General features: G+C 46.8%; 2 protein-coding genes across 4 annotated transcripts in view; both read right to left on the bottom strand.

Annotated features, from left to right (window-relative positions):
* The window catches only part of bcas3 (BCAS3 microtubule associated cell migration factor), a 472,230-nt gene that overhangs the window by 318,120 nt on the left and 129,182 nt on the right, over window positions 1-24,928 (bottom strand). For all 3 annotated transcript variants that reach the window (XM_083637179.1, XM_083637180.1, XM_083637178.1), the window contains exon 15: window positions 7,966-8,116. In XM_083637179.1, coding sequence (XP_083493305.1) covers window positions 7,966-8,116 — 151 coding nt within the window. The remainder of the gene's footprint in view (window positions 1-7,965; window positions 8,117-24,928) is intronic.
* On the bottom strand, window positions 10,259-18,533 carry LOC310777389 (uncharacterized protein; the record flags this gene model as incomplete). Its single annotated transcript, XM_083637718.1, has 3 exons — window positions 10,259-10,291; window positions 17,886-17,994; window positions 18,115-18,533. 3 exons carry the CDS (start codon window positions 18,531-18,533, stop codon window positions 10,259-10,261), a joined length of 561 nt encoding a protein of 186 aa, XP_083493844.1.

The following is a 24,928-nucleotide window of genomic DNA, read 5'->3' on the forward strand; positions in this document are numbered from 1 at the left end:
ACAGCAATAAAGGTCCCGATGAGACTGAACTCTGTCCCCCGCGAGCACAACCTCCCCCGGGTCTGAAAAAACATGATCGCCAGCCAAGCAAAGCACTTCTCCGCACCACACGTCTTTATTTTATCACGTCGGCCGCATCCTGCCCGGACCCTCCAGACGATAGCCGAGGAGGACTCTCCAATTAGTCTGGCTAACGTGGACACGGAGGAGAAAACACTCCTCCGGGAGAGACGAGGAATGCCTTTACTCCTGCAGCGCGACTTTGACGAATTAGCATGCGGCGCGCTGTAACGGAGGCCCCCCCGGTAAACGGCCACTTATCAGAGGGAGCATGGCGCGAGCTTAGTGTAGCATTAGTGCCGGGGTCCTAGCTCCACTGAGAGGGCCCGCTTCTAGCCTCTCCACTCTGCCCTCTGCTGAGGGGCCTCCAGCTGCGTAAATGGACGGACGCCAGTGGGGAGAGGGATGGAGAAAGGGTGGAGGGGGGTGAGATCTCCATGGAGAAGATAAAAGGCCAAGTAGGTCCGTGGGGTTTAGATGATGCACGTTCGGACGTCCCCTCCCTCGTTTGTCGGAGCGCCACTTGTGGCTCCGTGAAGGGAAATTTACAGTTGGCGGTAATTTATGGAAGAATGGGAGTTAACGGCGTTTGAATCCGTACGTAGAAAATTTGGGCAAACCGTAAATATTCACTCAAAAGCAAAACTTGGACAGTGATAAGTTGGGCGTTTTTGCTCGCTCATGGTTTAGCATAGAGATAGGCAATCAAGACCTACAGTCAAAGGTCACTTCCTTTGCTTCATATTCATAATTTTATTTTTCTCTGATTTCCCCCCCCCCTCTTCTCCCCAATTGTACTTAGACACACATACCCTGAATCCGGCTTCCCACCCGCAGACACGGCCAATTGTGCCTGTATGGACGCCCGACAAAGCCGGAGGGAACACTCGAACCTGCAACCTTCGTGTTGGTAGGCAGGGAATGTACCTCTGCACTACCGGGACACTCTGCTACATAGAGTCCATATTATGCTGCTGAATATGTCAACAGTAACATTGAATCATAAACAAACATTTAATTGGGAATATCGATGCATTGACATTTTTCACAAATGTGTGAAAAAAGAGAACCTCTTACAGTAGAACACTACCCATAAGTTGCTGTATGAAACTCTCCGAACGCCCAACTTAGCCCCGAGACAAGTTCCAAGTAACGCCTCAGCAAAACTCTACAGTGTTGGTCCAAAAAGGTTGTGGTTTAACCTGACAAATGTGTTTCCAAACACACGTGGTACGTTCCACATTAACTCATTGAGTGCCAGCCACTTTTGGAGAACGGACGCTCCCAGTGCCAGAGTTTCAGAGCGTTTTCAGTGATTTCTCGAGGCCCACAGAATATTGTGTGATATTACTATGTAAACACCGAACACGCACAAAGAACGATGAGACTCTCTTCTATCATCTGCAAAAAAAAGTTTATTGATACCATTTTCCGTTCTTTAGTTATGAGCCGGAGAAGATAGGTTGTTTTGAGCAAAAAGACACGTTTCAAATTAGAAGCTGAGTTATTCCGCCTTTTGTGAAATGAAGCGTTTAAAGCACATTCACTGACTCTGAAGATAATATTTTCTGATGTAGTGACGTGGTGTAGTTGTGTGGTGCCCTGCGTGCCCCACCCCCCTCTCCCCCCCTCAGCTGCAAACTCCTCCCCACACTAACACACAGCCTACACGCACCCAGTCTATTTTCAGAGCGCTCCGTTTTTGTGCGCCGGCTCCCAGCGCGACACGGAAATGCCAAACCGGACTGCAGGGAAAGGTTTGGCCCTTCGGCGTCGGGTGCTGCCTTTCTGGCGGCTAATCGTGTGGAGAAACTATGCAGACAGACAGACAGAGGCAGAGGGGCTCAGTTGTGGGCGCGGATTGACTGCTGTTCGCAGCCAACGTCAGCTGCAGACAGAGCAATCTATATGGCTCTGGCTGCAGCATGAGCGGTTTCTCTTTCATCACAGGGCTTTTTCCTGCTGTTTTCCGGACCTTTCTCTAATCTGGAGAGCACTGTCGCCACCTAATGAGTCCGTAAAATAGGTTATACACCTTCAATAGCTACAATATTTGTACAGGAGATGCCTGAGGCTTTGATCCACGTCCCACCGTCAAAAAACGCAATTGACGAACATACTCGTCCTTGGCACTCTACGTTAGTATCTGAATTGACGAACATACTCGTCCTTGGCACTCAATGAGTTAAGTGGTACGTTCCACATGAAGACACTCCGCTCCATGCTTCCCTCTAAAACACTGCTCATGTTGATAAAGCAGCTATGATTGTGAGTGGACGTGTTGCTGTGAAGAGAGAGAGAGGGGAGAGAGAGGGGAAAGAAAGAGAGAGATGGAGAGAGGGGGGGAGAGAAAGAGAGAGAGGGGGAGAGAGAGAGAGAAAGAGAGAGGGGGAGAGAGGGGGGGGGGGGGAGAAAGAGAGAGCGGGAGCGAGAGAGAGAGAGGAGTATAATGAACCTGTGAGGGCACTGACCCCACTCTCGCAGAATAATCGTTGACACATTCATCTCTTAACCCGTTGGCCCTAATGGCCGCTCCGCCAGGGGAGGGTGGAGAGGTGATTTGTGCCATGGTGTTCCAGCGGTGATGGAGGCTGGGAGGTGATGCCGCCAGCAGGCTGGAGCTAAACCTGTCAGCGGTGATGGAGGCTGGAGCTAAACCCGTCCACGTCCGCCCCTTAGCGCTCGATGAGACAATGGGTGGGCGGATCTGTACGCATTACGTTAATCTGAGGTGTCCATCTGTGGAGGTTCTCGCTCATTCTCTTTCTCCGTTTGCCCTTCTTCTTTCTGCCACTTCTGCATCTGCTCCACAAGGTGATCAGCAGGATTCAGTCGTCGGCCGCGGTTTCATCAATCTTTCCATTTTCATTTTCCTTGGAACAGGATGAGTGTGACATGGCTTTGGTTATGCTGGTGACAATATTGTGATATGCTAATTTTGCGATATATTTCCTTTTTTTCCCAATGCAAATTAGGTCCCAAAGGAAAACTTGGTCAACATCTGTTTTATAAAGTTTCTAGTCTGTTCATCTCACTTCAGTCATTTTTATTGCAGCAAAATGAGACTGTCAAGCAGACAGACTGACCAACACTGTCATAAATGCTGCACCTGCACCTGACAATTTATATACATATTGTGATACGAAGCATTTGTGCAATACGATATATTGCCACACAAAATATTTCAATACTATGCTGTATCAACCCCCCCCCCCCCCCCCCCATCCTCCGTTCCTAATACCAGGAGTTTGTTTTATTCTCAAAAGGCCCTGGTGACTGAGTGGGAAAGCACATTTCTCTCTGGTCTCACTCTGGTCCATCTTTACAAAGGCCCAGGCTGGAGAGTCCACACAGTTGTGTCAGTGATGCTTTGATGGCTGGAGAGTCCACACAGTTGTGTCAGTGATGCTTTGATGGCTGGAGAGTCCACACAGTTGCGTCAGTGATGCTTCGATGGGGACCAAGTTATTTCCGTGTCTGTCTCCCCTGGATGTGATTCATCTAGGTCCAAGTGCTGGGCCAGAGCCGGCAGAGAGGAAGCAGCAGGCAGGAGGACTTCCAGAGGAGAGGTTGAGGAGTAGCAGAAGCTGCGTCTCCTCCCTGACCTAACCTCGTCTGGAGGGGGTTATCGGGCGGATGGCGAGCCGGAATCAAACAGGGGGGGGGGGGCTCCTCGTGAGCTCCTCGAAGGTGACCGAGGTCAAAGTTTCTTCTGACGGCTAAATATGTGGTTTTTCAAGAGAAAACAAGTAGTCTTTGCACATGTTGTGGTCTGCAGACCTGTCAGGTTTGGCCGCTTTTCTCAGTGAAGCGATCACGATGACTGAGACGCCGGCTCGTTCCCATAGCAACAACAGATATGGAGGAAGTGAATGTGTCGGTGGAGAAATAGCTGTAACTGTAACCCTAAAGGCAGGGTGGATCAGTGTTTCCCCTACCATTCTACAGGCCTGGCGGGCCCGCCAGGCCACTTTTTTTTTTCTGCTTCCCCCAAAATTTCAATAAACCTTTATGGCATATTATTACAATACAACAATACTGTTGTTGAAAGTGTTGACAGTAATGGAAGATGCCAAATCATTCAAAACAATAAGCATTTTGCTTTTAGGAGCATGATACTTGGGATGCCATTGCGAACATAGATGCAAACAGGTTAGCTAAAAGTTTAGCGTCGCCAGTGAGGGCCCCCACCGTTGCGGTCGGGTTACATTTCGAATTTCCTCCAGGCCTGAAAGATTTTCTAGGGGAAACACTGTGGATTATACTGGACATGTTTTGGAAATATCTGGTCAGCCTTTGCTTGTTCCACAACATTCTATCATCTGGTAGTTGTGCTAAGCAGCTGGTTACCGAGCTAGCGGCTGCTAAGCTAACGTTAGGCGATGCTGCTGTGATCTGCTTTTTATTCATCCACACAAAAAGTGCTGCAGGCAGCGCTTTTCGCCAGCAAAAAAACAACAACAACACTATATACACTATATGGACACAGACCCATTTGTAAAAAAGGTAAAACAAATAAAGAAAAAAGCTGTGTGTAGAGCTCAAGAAAGTATCCTATGCACTCTGGCCAAGTCAGAACAAAAGGCATGGAAGCTTCATTTGTGTGTGTGTGTGTGTGTGTGTGTGTGTATGCACTGTAAGTGTGTGTGTGGGTGCACTGTAAGTGTGTGTGTAGTGTGTATCACGCCACAGTGGGCACACAGACAGACGGCCTGGTAGGGAATGTAGGTTAAGCAGCTGGTGTGTTCCTCTGCCGCCCTGCCAACAGGAATCTGCTCATACAGGTGTAAATACAGCTGCCGGACGCTAACACACACACGCACACACACACGCACGCACACACACACACACACACACACACACACACACACACACACACACACACACACACACACACACACACACACACAGGAGGGGGGGGAGAGAGAGAGAGAGAGAGAGAGAGAGGAGAGAGAGAGGTGCTGGCTGCACAGACAGACAGATGGTGCCTGGGCACTCTTGCACAAGTATAGCGTGAAAGCATGATATCACCCCCCACTCTAGAGCCCAACCTGCTGCCTCAATGTGTGGGTGTGTGTGTGTGTGTGATTGTGTGGGTGTGTGTGTGCGTGTGTGTACGTTTGTGTGTGTGATTGTGTGTGTGTGTGCGTGCATGCGTGTACGTTTGTGTGTGTGTGTGCGTGTATGATTGTGTGGGTGTGCATGTGTGCGCGTTTGTGTGCGTGTGCATGCGCGCGTGCGTGTGTGTGATTGTGTGTGTGTGTGTGTGTGTGTGTGTGTGTGTGAGATTGTGAGTGTGTGCGCGTGGGCGGGCGTGTGTGTGATTGTGTGCGTTTGTGTGTGTGTGATTGTGTGTGATTGTGTGTGTGTGATTGTGTGTGTGTGTTATACAGGTGCAGCAGTGTGCATGGTGCAGCAGGCTGTACAGCTGCATGTCTCTTTGCATTAACACTGATGAGAGCAGACTGAGGGAGAGATGCAGTGACGCAGCATACTGTTCATGTCCTGTAGCATCAAGTGAGCTGCTTCACCGGCTCTGGACTGCTGCATCACTACTTTTACTGGCTGGACATGGTGGAAATCTATCAGACTTTCTGAATGAACACACAGGGTATCTCCATTCTCCAGGTTTCAGTAAGACCAATACTTTTAAATACCTTCTGAATGCTACTTAGAACAGAAGAAGAAGAAGAAGAAGAAGAAGAACAAGAAGAAGAAGAAGAAGAAGAAGAAGAAGAAGAATTTGTATTGATTTATTTGAGGGACAGTGCACATTAATTAACATGAATGTAAACATGCCAGTGTTAGCCAAACGGCTAATTTTCAACTGATGTCCCTTGGCCAGAACTTAAGATAGCCATTAAAAGCAAGCAAGCAAGCATTAAAAACAAACACCAACAATAAAAATTGAAGTAAAAATAACATGTACTGTAGCAGGCCAAAGCAATTGGCACCATGCAAGTTAAAACAGACTATACAGGCAGACAGACCAGCACAGACAGTTAAAGCATGCCAACATTCAGACCACATTATTGATAAAACCATAAGCATGCTATGATCAAACAAAGACAAACAGGGACATATACAGGCATTCAATACTTCTAAGGGCTAAGATGAATAAAGATGTAATAAATTATCTTAGACAAATTATTAGATAAATGAAGGCAACTTGACAAACATGATTAATGATTATTGAGGGATAGTACACCCAAACATGAAAATTGTGTTATTATCAACTCCGCCTCATCATGTCAGTCAAAGCAGAGACGTGTGTTTGCCATCATTTTCTCATAATTTGTCTGTAAACTCCTTTTGTTGAAAAAAAAAAGTATCGTGAATCGTATCGAATCGTGAGTTGAGTGTATCGTTACATCCCTAGCTGCAGGAGATCGTCGTCATGGTCATGTTTTGCCCTTTTTGGAAGTCCCCAACGTACTGTAGCCATTCATCTGACCCAACGTACTGTAGCCATTCACCTGAGTTGTTTTGGAGGAGGCTCACCTGGATTGGCTACCTGCCTGCCTCCCTGTGTGGTATATGATTGGCTGCCTGCCTCCCTGTGTGGTATGTGGATATACAAATAACACATGATGAAACAGAGCCCAAGCTAAATCACTTCCCTTGTGAGTCATCTTAATGACTGAAGGCACACGGCTCTCATGTCAGGTATCAGGTGTCCATTGTCATCCTCAACGCTCACTTATCAAATATCACGGGGAAATAAATCTTTCAATCAGTGCAGCATTTCCCATTCAAACAGGGCAGGAAAATGACATTTAAATTAAAAATATTAAAATCCGCCCACCTGTCCTCTATGTAAACCTGCCGACGGGTGACTCAAGCTGCCTTAAAACGACATCATTTCACTGCGTGACATAGACAGATCAGGGCGAAAGAAAACACCGAGCCATCTTATTTCCACCACGCGCTGGTGTTTGACCGCGCGGGCCTGGCACGAGCCTCGGCGTGCGTTACACTGCACTCCATTACGCCTTGAATTGTTTTTGTTGCGTTTTCGCTGGGTTTTCCCTGCTGCGACGCATCACGTCTTTTCAGCCGCTTCTCAAACAGCCGTGGGACTGAGTTGGCATGTCTGTTGTGCTTCATTAGACTATGCAAAAGAGCTGGTCGTCTGAGACAAAAGAGTGTGCGAGTGTGCGGAGGGGAAAGTCACGATGCATCCCATGATGCACCGGCTGTACACAAGGCAGTGAGGAGGCCTGTCAATACTTCATGCTGTCCCTCCAGCTGGACGTGAACCTGAACGGCCTGGAGATGATCGCAGACTGAATATAGAGGCCATTTTAATATCCAAACACAAGGAAGATCATATAAATATCTTATTAAGATATTTAGCAGTTTGAACACAAGGCAGTCATATTATCCAGAACTGCATGTGAGGTTACGCGTTATCATTAGGGATGCATGATATATCGACAATCATAATGGTATCGGCCGATGTTAGTCAACATGTGTTTTTCAGTATGTACGCAATTGTATTATCAGAGAAACTTGTTTTTATACAGATCATATCAACATGGGCACAGTAAACATCGGTTATTATCGGCCATAACAGCAGTGTTAATGTCGGTTATCGTATCGGCCAAAGTGTTCATATCGGTGCATACCCAGTTATCATATGAGGTTATGGATGTATGATAATAGCCTAATAGGATGATGTTATACTGTAGCATTATGCACTCTGCAAACCTCTGTATCAAATGTGCACCAGAACAACAGCTGCGCCGACCTGACCTCTCCCTGTGGGGGCGGTGCAGGTGGGGCGGGGTGGAGTGTGAGCGGGCGGTGCAGGCGGGGTGGGGTGGGGTGGGGTGGGAGGGGGCGGTGCGGGTGGGGTGGGGTTAGTGGGAGGGGGCAGGGCGGGTGGGGCAGTGTGCTACCTACCCGGTGCGCTTGGTGATGGTGCCCAGGGTCATGGGCTGCTTGATCTGGGCCAGAGGCAGCACCACGGTGAGGCTCGGCAGCGAGGACAGGCGTGGGTTGCCCATGTTGTTATTGGTGAAGTTGTTGTAGGAGTCCTGGCTGCTCAGCTTGGCTGCCAACAGACACACAGATACAACACAGAGAGACAGACAGACAGACACACAGACAGACAGACACACAGACAGCCAGACAGACAGACAGACACACAGACACACAGACAGAGAGAAAAGCAGAGCAGGGTTATTACCAGCGTTTGGGTGAATTGTCCTGCATGTTCCCAGAGAGCTCGGTCAGAGACATCCTGTAGTATGGAGGCCAAATGTGCCAAATGTGCTCCTTCTAATATTACCATCACGACCTTTTCTACATATTTTCTTTTTTGCTGCTTAAAATACATAAACAGGTGTGAAGAAACTGAGATGTTCATGCTTACCTCACTTTCTTTTTTAGAAATAAAATTTATAAAAAAAAAAATATTCTCTGACGTCCCGATTAAATTGTGGGCCAGCCAATCACCTTTTTTAGGAAACTGCTTGAAACACCTTTCCCCTCCGAGACAAAAATGCAACTTCTTGTCAGAATATTACGATGTTAAATGTATTGAATGTTTTCCAGGTAATTATGCAGCCCTAGTACGTACGTTCTACGCCCCCCCCATCCTCTCCTTCTCACACACACACACACACACACACACACACCTGGGTTCAAGGCCTCCCGTGGAACTGATTGGAAATAACCAGCTCAAGATGCTACATCACAAAGGCTCTAGTGCCTGGCAGTCTGTTAATCAGGACCAATCAACAGGCCCTACAGACTGGCTCACCACACACACACACACGCACGCACGCACACACAGACACGCGCGCGCACGCACGCACGCACGCACACACACACACACACACACACACACACACACACACACACACACACACACACACACACACACACACACACGCACACACACACGCACAGGTACACATAATTGATATGGGCAATCCCACAGTGATGATCCAAAGCAACACGTCTCATGTCACATATCCCATGCAGGCCCAGCCAAACATAATCAGGCCATGTCAAAGGGCTCACTGAGGCCTAATGACCTTAACCAGCTACAGAGCCCAGCAGACAGGAAGTGAACCCTCTACTTCCCTTTTCATCTGCAGCTCCTGGACACCACATCTCAACACTGTGTCTGTCTGCAGCTCCTGGACACCACATCTCAACACTGTGTCTGTCTGCAGCTCCTGGACACCACATCTCAACACTGTGTTTGTCTGCAGCTCCTGGACACCACATCTCAACACTGTGTTTGTCTGCAGCTCGGAGTCGTGTGGAAGGAGCCCATGTTGGAAGTTGTTGGACTTGACACTTTTTGACAGTGAAGGAAGGCCGAGACAAGTTCTCTGCGGCAGTGAGCATCTAAAGCTGGCAAGATGTCTCCACTCTGAGAAACTGGTTCAGTCTAAAATGCATGTTTGATGCCTTCATATCTCATTAATTAACAACACTTTCACTCACGTTAGTTTGGAGACCTAATTGTATCTGTTGGGCCACAGGATAAAGAAAATGACAGCTTGAGTTTACGCCAAACTAGCAGTTCGTCCAACACCAGTCCGTGGCTGTCGGGTGGATTTGGTTTATCAGATGCTAACACAGTCCGATAGGTCAGACCACCGTGTTTAACTATGGTATATACTGTATTTTTGAATGTTACAGTACAGCTGAAATAAACAACAAACACAAACAAAAACAAACAATTCAAATCAAGCGCCAGTTGTCTACCCTAGTGCGACGTCACGGTGATTCGCTCTATAAAAGACTAAAATTATTTTATTAATTATTTTACTTATTTATTTATTTATTAATTATTAATTATTTTATTAGTCATTTTTTGACTGGATTTGAGACAGTTTTGGATTAGATTTGTCACTTCTTACTGTATATGCTAAAGATCTGACACCAGTGCTCACACCAATCCCAGAATTTAATCTGGACAAAGACGGTGAATCTGTGACATCCCAATTGAACTGTTGCAGCCTGGAGTTTGACACAATTTCTTTTCAGGGATTACAAAACAAATATGGTCAGAAATGTATGACAATACTGACGACAAAGAAATGTATCCTATTGAGTGACTGTGCGGCCCAAGGAAAATTCCAAGTTCGAGTGTTTTCAAAAGAACTAAAGAGCGAACCTTTGGAGGTTTGGGGACACAAAGCGCCGTCTGAATGTTGCCCTTGTCCCGTTTGTTGCCTTAATAGATGAGCGACAGCCGCAGCACACAAAGCTATGAAAGCGGGGCGAGAGACGCGGGGACAAAGACAACAAGGACCACATGACGCGGGGACAAAGACAACAAGGACCACATGAAAGCTTTACAATGAAAAGCACAGGAGATGGAGGGGGGGGGAGCGAGACTAGAGTGCCCCGTCATTACTTTAGTAGGAGCGATCAGAGGGGGGGGAGGCTGAATACAAGAGGAAAGGCTGTGCGTGAGTGTTTGGGTCCGAGTCTTCTCTAGATCATTAACCTGTGTAGCTCTGAGTTGCATTAGTCTGGCCAAACCTCCACTTTCTGCTCCTCCAAAGGAGCCCGGCCGGCGCGTAGACCTCCGCCGCCGGCCCACAAAGAGGGACCTTACTGGGGGGGGGGGAGACACGACGTGGAGAGAAGAGCATAGAGAGCCAAAGTGACCGCCTACTTCCTGCTTCAGCACTGTACCAGAGATTTTCATCCGCCATTTATTTTCCCATAGACATTTGGCAAAATGCTTATAACAAAATAGTTGTACTTGTTCAAACCAAACGGTTCAGATATATTTAGAAACAGGAGAGACCACATAACATTTCACTCGGACCAAAACGTTACAAAAAAAATTCAGATTTAAAGAAAATATTTTTTCAATGTTGTTTTTTTAAGTTTTGGTCCGAGTGAAATGTTCTATGGTCTCTCCCGATTCTAAATATAGCTGAACCGTTTGGTTTTATGAAGTAAAACTATTTTTATTAAGCATTTTACTAAATGTCTATGGGAAAATAAATGGCGGATAAAAATCTCTGGTACAGTGCTGAAGCAGGAAGTAGGCGGTCACTTTGCCTCTCTATTACGCAAACCTCTCCTTCCTTCTCCCCTGGACGGACTAGCAGGGGTCTCTACCCTTGATCTGGGGGGTGGGGGTGGGGGGTGGGGGGGGGGTACAGCTCTTGAGAGTCCTTCACATTTCAAAAGTGCTAAACCCCCCCCCCCCCCTCCCCTCCCCTCCCCAAAGCCAAGGCACCTTTTGTGACTGGGGACCAAAAGAAAAAAGGAATCTGTACAGGAAGCAGCCTGAAAAGCCATAATGGTGCTTCAGCAAAGAGCAAAGAGGAGGAAGCGAGAGGTCTGGAAAAATTGTTAATGAATTTAGCATCCTCGGCCAAAATGGACACTTCACTTTGGCTCTGCCCGGCCCGGGCCCCTCCACCGCTATGCATTATTAACCTCCAACCCGACTCAAAGCCTTGCTGAGGCTTGCAGAACAGGTGTGGTTGGACAGAGACAGAGATAGGGGGGGGGGGGGGGCTGATGATTGCTGTTGACTTGAGCGTCATACCGTGCTGTCACTCAAAGCCAGGGGGTCCCACACTGTCACTGGGAAAGTGTCGGAGATCACGCACCAGCACAAGATGATACCTACAAGAAGGCCTGGGTGGCTGGTGTGACAGACAGGCAGGCAGACAGATGGAGGGGGGGGGGGGGGGGGGGTGTGACAGACAGACGGGGGGTGGGGGTGAAGATAGATGGAGGCATGGGGAGGGGACAGCGAGGGACAGGGGCACAGATATGCCCTCTGTCCCATAATGAATCTGCTTTAGTCATCTCGGCCCCGCTGAAAAATTATGCAATTCCTGCATGACTTTTTCAACAACTATGAAAGTCAACCTACTGGGAAAAAATGTATTTCATCGTGCTTCCCCTGTCTTTAATGACTCCAGCTTGTGCAAAATATTAGGGTGTCTCTGTACTTGCAGAGATGGGCGAAAATACATCAAAAAGCATTTTGATAAAATTACAAATACTTGCTCAAAAAATTTATCACAATACAAATACAAAATACTGGTCTGAAAAATGTATTTGAAATAAAAATATGTATTTTTTGTTTTGAAAATGCATAAAAATATATTTTATAAAAACTGATAAAGAGCTGCAACAATTAGTCAATTCATCGACTCATTGCCAAATATTACATTCATTGCCTATTTTGATGATCTATTAATCATTTTGAGCCATTTCTTTAAGGAAACATGCCCTAATTATCTGATTCCAGCTTCTCAAATGTGAAATTCTCTGGTTTCTTTTCAGGGGTGGCCAAACTACGGCCCGCTGCCCGTTTTTAAGTGGCCCACCATGAATTTAGAGAAAAAAAAGGCTAAAAACGTTTTAGATGGTAAATCGTCTCTTTATTCCTCTGTGACAGTATTCTCCTTTGTTTACCCTCCAACACACTACAGCTCTGCCAGTTTGAGCTGTTTTTCAGCACAGCTTTCTCCCTCACTTCAGCTGTTAATCACCTTCTGTGAGGGCTTTTGACTTATACTGTAGGCAGCATTTCTACATGTTAACCTCAAGTTTTGGAACTTTGACAATGTTTAGCCATAGATATCTGACATCATAACAGTATGAGTTGCTCGAGTGACATCACTGATGACATCACAATTGCTCAAGGGACATCACTGATGACATCACAATTGTGACCCACACTGCCGCCACACCACCGCCTCTCTAATATAAACTGGTTTGAATATGTAGTAAACCGTTTCATTTGCAGATAGGCCAGTGCATGCAATATCTAATCATCATTATATTAGTTAATTATCTCTGGGGGAATTTCCACAAATACGAGGCTTCATTACTAGTTTAGACGAAGAAGTGATGTGAAGTCTGACTTAATACCCACTCTACTCTGCCTCTGATTTGTGGTTGAGTTTGTTCTGAGGGTTTATTCCAGTTTAAACCTGTGTCAATGTAAAAAATGTGTCAATTTGAGAATAAAATTACATAAAAATTTATTTTATGTATTTAAAATACACAAAATACAAGGTCTGAAAGTATTTTGATACAAATTATATCTTATTTTTCTCGGTCCAGCCAAATACAAATGACAAAATACACAAATGTATTTGAAATACGTATTTTAAATACATGTATTTGATGAGGCAGAAAGCTCCCGCACACTGACTTCACTTGAAGCAAGACATGTATTTAAAATACTGCCCACCTCTGTCTACTTGTTACCTGTCATATTTCTAATTGATTTTGAAATGTGAAGACACAGTTAGGTCCATGGTTATGAACTTCTTAAAATGTATTTTTATAAACTTCTTTCCATGTGATTTATGTTTTCCCAGCAGCTTTTTTTTGTTCTTATTTTTACTATTTTTCAGATCGCTCCGGATCTGTTTTACTTGGTGGCATCCACTTGCTTTTCTTATTTTAATTTCATGGGCATTGAATGTATTCAATGATGTTACTGTCTTGATTAGAGCCGTTTACAAACAAAAAAAAAGGTGTACAAATAAGTTTTAGAATCAAGTGAAGGTGCAAGTGAAGGTGACGAAGACAGGAAAGACAGGCCAGAGAGGGTGAAAAAAGCAAGTGAGAGAACTAGAAAGAGAGCGAGAGAGAGAGAGAGAGAGAGAAAGAGAGAGAGAGAGAGAGAGAGAGAGAGAGAGAGAGAGAGGTAGACAGACAGCTGAGAAACGTCTGGCAGACAGATCGCTCTAGTCGGAGGCCATGATTTGATTAATGAGCGGGGCGTGATGTGCCTAAGCACTGATACATGACAGCCTCATGGAAAGAAGATCCATCAATGCAAATCCAGCCATCCGTCGCCATCGTCCAGAGAAAAACTCCTGTCCTGCCACAAAGGTCACGCTGTCACCTGACCGTCACCTGACCCTCCCCTCTGCCTCCCTCCATCCATCCCTCCATCCATCTCTCTGTCTGTCTGTCTCAACAGCATTTGCATCCTCTTATCGCCTCCCTCTCCTTCTCGCTCTCGTTCTCTCTCCTCGGCCGCCCCGGTGTCACGCCACTCTCATGTTTCTCGCCTCTCTTTTAATCCGAGCGATTTGCATCCAATACCAGCAGGAGAGAGAGAGAGAGAGAGAGAGAGAGAGAGAGAGAGGGGATGGCTTGCAACCAGGAGAGAGAGAGAGAGAGAGAGAGAGAGAGAGAGAGGATGGCTTCCAACCAGGAGAGAGAGAGAGAGAATACCAGCAGGGTGGCTTCCAACCAGGAGAGAGAGAGAGAGAATACCAGCGGAGAGAGAGAGAATACCAGCGGGGTGGCTTCAACCAGGAGAGATTCAAGATTCAAGATTCAAGATTTTTATTGTCACTCCATGGTACAAGTATCACGTGTGAAATTCTTGTGCTGTGGACTCCGTTTACGACTTAGTACAAATAGGCAACAAGCAATGAGCAATAGGCAATAAGAAATAGGCATCAATAAGCAATACTAAGCAGCAATAGGCAATGAGGCAGAATAGCGATAAGACAAGTCAGTGGCATATTCATTGCACATAGGTGCACATGTCATGTGCATACGTTAGACGTGTTCGGACATTTTAATTCGACGTATTTGACATACAGTGCAAATAGCATGTACCTTATTAAACATACAATTAAACATTAGGCATTGTGCATACGTTAGACGTGTTCAGACATTTTAAATTCGACGTAATTGACATACAGGTGCAAGTAGCATGTACCTTGTTAGACATACAATTAAACATTAGGCATACATAATGGTAGCAGCTGCAGTACGGTACGGTACGACTACTACACTATTTGTGTATGTTAAGGAGTCTCGTGGCCTGCGGGAAGAAACTGTTCCTCAAGCAATTTGTGCGTGCTTTTGGAACCCTGTATCTCCTCCCTGAGGGTAGCAGGGAGAACAGGCTGTTGTGGGGATGGTTTGTGTCTTTGATGATCTTCAGGGACCTCCTGAGGCACCGCTGGTTATACAGTTTGTGCAGTTCTGGCAACTCGTCTCCTGTTACGTGCTGGGCCGCGCGCCTCACCCTCCGTAGCGCCCTGCGGTCCGTGGTGGTACAGTTCCCGTACCAGGCGGTGAAGCAGCCAGTCAGCAGGCTTTCAATGGTGCCTCTGTAGAAGTCCCTGAGGATTTCTTTCCTTAGCCCAAACTTCTTCAGGCGCCTGAGTCCGTGTATTCGCTGTTGGGCCTTTTTGACAACAGTGGCGGTGTGGCCGGCCCAGGTCAGGTCCTGGTGGATGTTGACTCCCAGGTACTTGAAGCTGTCCACCCTTTCCACCACTGTGCCGTTGATGGTGATTGGGGGGTGTGTGCCCCCCCCTCTCCTGTAGTCCACAATGATCTCCTTGGTCTTGGAGACGTTCAGAGAGAGGTGGTTGTCCTGGCACCATTGTTCCAGGACCCTCACCTCCTCTCTGTAGGCCGTCTCGTCGCCCCCTGAGATCAGCCCCACGACTGCTGTGTCGTCTGCAAACTTCACGATGGTGTTTGAAGTTTGAGTCGCCACGCAGTCGTGGGTGTAGAGGTCGTACCAGAAGGGGCTGGAGACGCACCCCTGGGGCGCTCCTATGCTGATGGTCAGCGGGGAGGAGGTGAGGTTGCCCACCTCCTCCCCTCCTCCCCGAGAGAGAGAGAGAGAGATAATACCAGCGGGGTGGCTTCAACCAGGAGAGAGAGAGAGAGAATACCAGCGGGGTGGCTTCAACCAGGAGAGAGAGAGAGAGAAAGAGAATACCAGCGGGGTGGCTTCAACCAGGAGAGAGAGAGAGAGAGAGAGAGAGAGGTTGGCTTCCAACAAGGGGAGAGAGAGATGGAGAGAGAGAGAGAGAGAGAGAGAGAGAGGTTGGCTTCCAACAAGGTGAGAGAGAGATGGAGAGAGAGAGAGAGAGAGAGAGAGAGAGGTTGGCTTCCAACAAGGTGAGAGAGAGAGAGAGAGATGGAGAGAGAGAGAGAGAGAGAGAGAGAGAAAGGTTGGCTTCCAACAAGGTGAGAGAGAGAGATGGAGAGAGAGAGAGAGAGAGAGAGAGAGAGAGAGAGAGAGAGAGAGAGAGAGGTTGGCTTCCAACAAGGTGAGAGAGAATACCAGCGGGGTGGCTTCCAACCAGGAGAGAGAGATCGGGTGTTCCCAGACAAACGCTGCGCGCCGTGCGTGTTATTTGAATTGTACGTGGCACGGAGGATGTTTAGCTGGGGTGGAGGGGAACAGGTTTGAGGGGTGAAACGTTGAGTGATGTTCTGGGAATTAGGGGGAGACCTTGAAGCCTGAGGATGATATCACAGCTGTGAGAGGGAGGGGTAGAGAGACAGAGAGACAGACAGAGAGATAGAGAGAGAGAGAGGGAGAGAGTAAAGGAGAGGGGAAAAAGCGGGGTTGCCTCAGCAGGGGAAACACTTTGATATGTACGGTGTCGTCCGGGGTTCGACCGATATGAGCTTTTGAGGATATTTTTGAAACGAAGCACACATAAGATATGACTAAATAAATAAATGAATGAATAAATCAATCAATCAATTAATTCTAAATACCCTTTTTTATATACATGAATCGATCTTGCTGTAAACTCTTTACATACATTTTTGCTAAAACAATAAATAGGTATGAAAGAATGGGAGTCAATTTGAGGACAGGAAATCAATGGTCACCCAGCAGGTAGTCCATCCCCACCACATCTTGTGATGGCAGAGAGGGGACACCGCATTCTGATGGACAATGCATTGAAGACATCTGTAACCTTAACAATCTGACCAGGATCACGATTTAAAACACCATTTCAGACGGAAGCCCGTCTTTATTGTCACACGAACACTACAACACATGCATGCGGCCACAACACACACTCATGCTGACGGTGGCCGGTGAAATATGTCCTCTGCATTTGACCCATCCAGGCTTGTCCTTTCCTCCGGGGGGCAGGCCAGGAGCAGTGGTCGCTATTTCTTTCCAGCACCCGGGGACCATCATTGGACCATCATTGGACCAACTTCAGATGTTGTCGTCACTGGTCGGATGACGATCTTCTGCATGTTTTTAGTGGGGGGTTATGTACGGAGGAACCCCCTGGGGGGTACGGGGAGAACATGCAAACTCCACACAGAAAGGCCCTTTCGACGAGATAGCCCACCTGGGCAGTAGGCACTGAAGATATGTCAATCAATCAATGTCATAGAAAATGTGCATGTATAATCAACTAACCTATGCTCTGGGTTGAAACAAAGCCTAAACTTCACATCTGCAGCTACACAGTCCTATGCAAGCAAAGGATATGCTTCTTCAGTTGTTGGCAACTCTCTCTGCAATAGGGGGGGGGGGGGGGGATCAGTCCACAAGATCTGCCACATATCACCTTTCTTGATCCACTCCAAGTCAGAAGGACTGAGCTTCTGGTTGACAAAGTAATGGTTGACCCCATATGCCTCCAGCCTGGTAGGCAGCACGCTTTACCTGCTGGAGTGGAGCAGCTTGAGTAGCAGGAATGGCGTTGTATGGCCTCTGCTTCCGAACAAACATGTCCAGGCTTGCATCATCAACAACATCAGCTGGACCATCAGCTGGTCATACTGTACATCATGATCTTCATGTCGGCATCATCTATTGTTGGTAGATACTGCCTGAGTTTGCTGAAAACATCGGAAGCCTCATTATAACCATCCCAGGTTTGCCATGTAGTCTTTGGTAAATAAAGCAACAAATGCCGCAATTGTCAGTTTTGGTAGAGCACGAAGTCCTTCATCACTTGTGTTAGTGGCAGGAAGTGGACTTGGTTCAGGTGATGTCTGCCCAGCGCTTGGCGGATCCGGATCCGACACACGTGGGCCAGAGGACTTCTCTTGGCCTCCAGAAAGACCCTGAGAGACTCGGGATCCACCCTCGCCTCCAGCTGTGCCTGCTCCAAGGTCACCAGTGCCGGGTCGGCACCATGGTCCAGGAGCAGTTGGATGAAGGCCACGTCACACCTGTGCCACAGCACCTCATCCAGCAGGCGAGAAGCCACATCGTGGGTCAGAACGCTGTCCTGGAGCAGCAGGCGGAAGCAGTCCAGGTGGTGGCGGCGTGCGCTGATGTAGAGAGGAGACCAGAAGATGCGATCGCTGTCCACGTCAACAGTGGCACAGAACCTGAGGAGTTCCTGCAGTATGTCCAGCCTTCCCCAGAAGGCAGCAGAGTAGACCGGGGTGTATGAGCCGTGTACGCTCTTGTTGGGGTCCGCCCCAGCTTCCAGGAGGATCCGGGCGCAGTCCAGGTGCCCGTAGACTACGGCCCTGTAGAGAGGCGTGTGGTCTAGGTCATCAGCTAGGTCTACCTGGGCTCCATGGGCGATCAGGTAGGCCACACAGGCAGTGTGACCCTGCCTGGCTGCGAGCACCAGAGGGGTCCTCCATCGGTTGTTGTACCACACAAAGCGCTCGTTGATCCGCCTTCTGAAGAAGTCTTCCTGGAGCAGGGTCCTCAGCTGCTGCAGGTCTCCGGCCTCGGCCGCATAGTGGAGATGCATGTTGTCGTGCCCTGCTCGAGCAGCCATTCCTTCAGGTAGAGACAGCAATGGCTTGAGTGACATCACTGATGTCATCAGTGAGTGATGTCATCAGTGATGTCACTACCTGGCATATTGCCAGGCAGCCAGATGACAGCTGACGTCATTTGAAAAGCACTCTGTCTGAATTGCTTCTGTGAATGAAATGTGCTATACAAATAAAGCTGCCTTGCCTCGCTTTGGTTAGAAAAACAAACCTGAGCAAGTATCCGATTGAGCATTTCGGCTACTTGCTAGGAGGGGTTGTGAGTCAGAGTCCTTCAGACAGAGCCACATGTACTGTAGCCCGGCAGCCAGCTGCCTGGCAAAAATATGCAGAGTAAATGTCAGAAGGAGATATAAAAAGGATTTCTGATGTACAATTTTGAATCTTCCACAGTTAAAAACCTGTCATTTGACACCAGAATCATCAAAATCGCTCTGGACAATGAAATTCTATGGTAAAAATGGCAGAAATGGTAACCATCTTTTAAAATGGCCGCCATTTTTTAATTTGGCTTCTCTGTTGTCAGAAATGTATGTCATATTGGAGAATTCTACACAAAGTTGCCCCGAAAATAGTATTTCCGGTCTGGGAATCGCGGCCATCTTGGAAAATCTTGATTTGTGTGTGTGTGTGTGTGTGTGTGTGTGTGTGTGTGTGGCTAATAGGTTTTGATCAAAAGAACAATCCTGAAGGAGTATTTGTGTAAATTTTGGTGCTTCTTTCCAGAAATGAACGTTTTTTCTTTAATCTGCTCCACTACAAGTTGACCCACATTTTGAACCAAAAATCGGTGCTCAGCTCGCCAAATGTCCTCAAGTTGCCAAATGTGCACAGCTGACTGTTCAAACTGGACTTCTTACAGTTATGACTTCTGATATGATTTGACCACAGACACATGGCGAGACATCCTGAAGTAGGTCCGTGCTTTCGGCTCCTGTGTCAAGCAGAGGAACTCTCCATCGTGTCTCGTCCGCTAAGAAAGCATGTCATCCTGCCTGCTTCCAGCTAATGCAATTTAACCTCAAAAACGCGTCGCGTTCGGTGCGAATACATTTGGTGCAAATAATTTGCCCGCAATTCTTTTCAGAATCTACGTTTAACATTTATAAGCTACAAACATTTATTCGCATCACTCTTGGTGTGTAAAGGGCAGCAGGCCTTAGACTAGTACTGCAGCTGTGGCCAGAGAGGCCATGTTGGAAGCAGACGACACTGACGGGCCTTATCGGTCTGAGCCCATATATCGCTCTGAGCCTGGCTCCGTGCGCGTCGTCCCCTCGCTCGCCTGTCCAAGTTTCCCAGACATGTTAGAGTAAAGGGGGGGAGGAGGGCTTCAGACCAGGGGGGAGAGGAGAGGGGAAGGAGGGGGGAGGAGGGCTTCAGACCCAGGGGGGGAGAGAGGGGGGGGGGGGGGAGGGCTTCAGACCAGGGGGGGGAGAGAGAGGGGAAGGGAAGCTATCGTCTCTCCCTCGCTGAGCAGGGAGGAGAGACCCGCTCTGCCATCACAACTCCCCAAAGTACCATTATTAAAACACTCACTTCCAGGAGAGCGAGGGAGGGAGGAGGACGGAGAGAGAGAGAGAGAGAGAGAGAGGAACAGAGGGGGGGGAGGGGGGGGTACAGGCTAAAAAAGCGGGTCTGACACAAAGAAAAAAAGAAAGAGAGAGAGAGAGGGGGGGGGACAAAGTAAAAAACAAATTAAAAGAGCCCTTATAAAACACAGATGCTGCAAGGAAAATAAACTTCACAAGATTTACTGTTTTGTGAAGGAATCGGAAGACTGGTGGAAAAGCCATCAGCCAGTCTTCTCTTTCTCCCAGGTAAGGTCAGGGCGGAGAGGAGGGGATCCATCTCCTGCGCTTGCCCTCTCTCTCTCTCTCTCTCTCTCTCTCTCTCTCTCTCTCTTAGCAGTCATCCCCGTGCTCTCTCTCTCTCCCCCTCTCTCTTAGCAGCCATCCCCGTGTGCTCTCTCTCAGGAGCCATCACCGTGCTCTCTCTCTCTCTCTCTCTCTCCTCTCTCCTCTCTCTCTCTCTCTCTCTCTCTCTCTCTCTCTCTCTCTCTCTCTCTCTCTCTCTCTCTCTCTCTCCTCTCTCTCTCTTCTCTATCTCTCTCTCTCTCTCTCTCTCTGTGTCTCAGCAGCTATCCCTGTGAGCTGCGGCTGCTATTTTGGGTGGGAGAGCAGCAGAGTGGAGGTCAGGCCGGCCTGTGTGAAAATGGCTCCCTGCCTGGTCCCCCCGCTCCCAAACCGCAAGGCCAACGGGAGGCTTTTACCAACAGCCCCCTATTTGGGAACATTTTTCTCCAGCGTTGTGTATTTTTATTGACGGTCTTCATGTTAGGGAGTTAAAATAATAATAGTAATGAAATAAAGCTCCTATAACTGGGGAAAAAAATTCCCAAGACATGATTCTCAGATCTTTATTTTTCTCCCTTCATAAAACTTCACAGCTACAACTCCCCCTCTCCACATGTTAGCTTGAAAAGCGACATATTATTTTAGATGTGTGAAAACATTGTGTGCAGTTAAGTAGTTTGTTCAGTGTGCTCCCAACAGGGTTCCCACACCTTACACATCAAACAGGCCCAGTTCCCTCAAATTCAAAGACCCCAAAGGACAAAGTTTGATACACGGATCAACGTTGATGATTTTTATAATGAGAAGCTAACAGACAACAATTAAAAGAGAAAGAGGCTTGAATGTGTGAACACTTCTCAACTGTAACTGTATTCAACTGTGAATCTGCATGTGCCTTTTGGATGCATGAACAAAATAAAATAAATAAATAAATAAATAAATAAATAAATAAATAAATAAACAAACAAACAAACAAACAAACAAACAAACAAACAAACAAACTGTGCGGTTACACTTTACAGGATGGCTTTACCGGTAATCAACCCACTTTGTATCATTAATAATCTCTGTAATATAAGCACATGTGCAGTGTTTACCTTGTCTCTCTGTTTAGCTCACAGAGATCTCCCGTTTCCTCCTCTAGCAAGCGCTCCGTTGTGACGTGTTTTACGTCACAACGCGTCACAACGGAGCTGCGGAAGTTCTGATGGAGACGCAGAATCTGCTCAGAGGGCGGCTGTTATTGTTTATTTATATTTAAGCATGCGCACATCCACGGATAATTGCATGGAGAGCCTTAACGAGCCTAATGACTTGCAGCTGGCGGGGCGGATTTTCCGCAGACAGGAGCAGGAGCATTTTCTCCATGAGGTAAACAGAGAGAGAAGGTAAACACTGCCCATGTGCTTATATTATCAAGATTATATATGATACAAAGTGGGTTGCTTACCGGTAAAGCCATCCTTTAAGTAAAAAAAGAAAATCCAAAGAACTTACTCCTATTCCTATTCTTGCTCAAAATATCTAAATTCAAGTACATTCAGTGACCCATGTCTCTTTATGTCTATTTTCAAAAACGTTCAATTCCCCTGATTTTTCTTCCTCAAATTCACAAACTTTCGATGATTTCAACGATCCACGGAACCCTGTCGGTAACAGCAGTGTGCTCTTTGGTAAAACATGAAAAGGAAGCTCGCTGCTAGCACGCTAACACAAAATCCTAAATGTACACATGTAAAACACACACACACACACACACACACACACACACACACACACATCCTATACACACAAACAACTGGCGTAATGATGGCAGACACACAGGCGAACGCAGGGTGAAATCAGATCCTCCAGTTTACAAGCATGTCAGTGTTTACAAGGCTGCATCAGACGACGACGACGGGGGGGGGGGGGGGGGGGGGCAGACAGCTCCACTGGATCACATGACACCCATACGCTAGCCGTGTGTGTGTGGGTGTGGGTGTGGGTGTGTGTGTGTGTGTGTGTGTAGGCTTCGTCTGATTTGGGTCAAGGAGCTAGTACCTCACGGTAAAGTGGGAGGGCGGATGGCCGATGATTGGATGTTTGGGGGGAAAGCTGGGTTTAGAGGCAGTAGGAGGGGAGTGCGTGTGTGTGATGCACACTATACACACACACACACCAATTTCAAGAGAGAGAGAGAGAGAGAGAGAGAGTGTGTGTGTGCTTGTGTGTGATGCACACTATACACACACACGCACACACACCAATTTCAAGAGAGAGAGAGAGAGAGAGAGAGAGAGTGTGTGTGTGTGTGTGTGTGTGTGTGTGTGTGTGAGAGAGTGCGTGTGAAAGAGAGAGAGAGAGAGAGAGAGAGAGAGAGAGTGTGTGTGTGTGTGTGTGTGTGTGTGTGTGTGTGTGTGTGTGTGTGTGTGTGTGAGTGTGTGAGTGAGAGAGAGAGAGAGAGAGAGAGAGAGAGAGAGAGAGCGGTCTGCACTGTCGCTGTGTTGCCTCAACTCGACACCAGGCTGAGTGGGAACATTCAAACGGGCAGACAAATTATTAGGGGGAAAATGACAGCAAGGTTTATTGGATACAGGACAACATCATATTGAAGTGTAGTTGACCTAAAAGCCTGGCTCACATTTTGTAGTCCACACGAAAAGAAAAACAACACAGGATCCGACTATGTGGGTTATTGAAGGCCCATACTTGTATTTTTAGACTGAGCTTACGGATAGCAGACATTCTGTGTTGATATCCAACATACTGGATTTAAATTGAGTATTTGGTGCTTAACCTAGAATTTCAATCTCGTCAGGGTGGATATATCGATATCCGATATTTAATAAATACCTACTGTATTTTGGCCCTAACTTTAGTAAAGGTTTGCCCAGAACAATGTGTGAATAAGGTTTTATGAACTATTTCAGGTGTCAAATAATAAAGAATTTCTTCCCATAAACTGTAACAAAAAGTTTACGATTACAATTCTCTTGAAGCTTTTGACCTCACTGTGATTTCATCATCACTTTACTGTGACACGCTTTCTGCTTCACCACCCTTTCTCCTTCCACCTCGTCTTCCCACTGATTGAAGGGAATTCAGGAATCCAGTAAACAAATGTAAAAATGTCGGTCCAATTCAAACACGACCCACGTAAAAAAATCTGCTATCACTGACACTGGTGCAGCTTTTTCCAGCGTAGTCAAAAAAAAGTGACCCCCGTGCAGCGTGCCTGTGTGTGATTAGAAACAGATCAACCCAAATGACCCCTGGGCAGAGGAAGAGAAGGACATAGAGAGGAGATTGGCCCCAGTCTGTGGGCCCCCGTCTGGGTCTAAACACCTCTTCTTTTAGACCCTGCGGTCGGCTGGCAGGAGAGCAAATAACGAGAGGAGGTCATGGGATGTCTGTGCTCCCCTGCGCCCCCTATCTTTACAGCAGATCGAAGCGGTGAAAGCGAGCGGACCCCGCCTTGTGTCATAGGAAAGTAACCCTGACAATTAAGGGCTGCAACAAATGATTATTTTCATTGTGGATTGATCTGTTGATTATTTTCTCGATCAACCGATTAGTCGTTCGGGCTATAAAACGTCACAAAATGGTGAAAAAATGGCGATCAGTGTTTCCCAAAGTCAAAGATGACGTCCTCAAATGTCTCGTTTTGTCCACAACCCAAATATATTCAGTTGACTTGTCATAGTGGAGTAAAGAAACGAGCAAATATTCACATTAAATTTTGAGAAGCTGGAATCAGAGAATTTAGATTTTTTTTTTTCATAAAAAAAGAAGAAGACTCGAACCGATGATCCACATAGTTTGTGATTAAATTAATAGTTGGAGGAAAATGCAGGGAATGACATCATGGTCAAACTAAGACTAAAAATCACACTCATGTTCTTGTTGTACAATATCACACTGGTCACTACTTGCATTTCTCCTCTAGCTAAAGTAGGGCTGGACAATACAGGATATCGATATTACTGCATATCAATATTACTGCTTATAGATATTGTGATATGAGTCTTTAGAGTTTGGATATGGTAATATGGTGATATGACACAAGCGTTGTCTTTTCCTGGTTTTAAACGCTGCATTCCAGTAAAGTGACGTCATTTTCTGAATTTAAGAGACTGTTCTATTTTTTTCCTTTACCCACTTAGTCATTAAATCCACATTACTGAGGATTATTTATCAAAAATCTCAACGTGTCAATATTTTGTGAAAGCACCAATAGTCAGGGAAGGAAACCCTGTCTTTGCATTTTATTTTGATCACAGTCTCGTTTTTAATTAAAACTAAAAAAATGCGTGTGACATCTCACATGTGGCTTTGACTTACAACTGAACATTTAGTCCACTTTGTAGAAAATACACAGATATACATCGTGTCTCCATTCAGCCTAAACATACCGAACGCATGATTTTTGGTCCAGCCCTGTAAGCTAAAGCCAAGCCAACATGTGCCACATTTCCATACTGCACCCCCCCCCCCCCCACACACACACACACACACACACACACACACGGCAG

The sequence above is a fragment of the Poromitra crassiceps genome (genome assembly GCF_964638095.1).
Source record: "Poromitra crassiceps genome assembly, chromosome: 5".
Lineage (NCBI taxonomy): Eukaryota > Metazoa > Chordata > Actinopteri > Beryciformes > Melamphaidae > Poromitra > Poromitra crassiceps.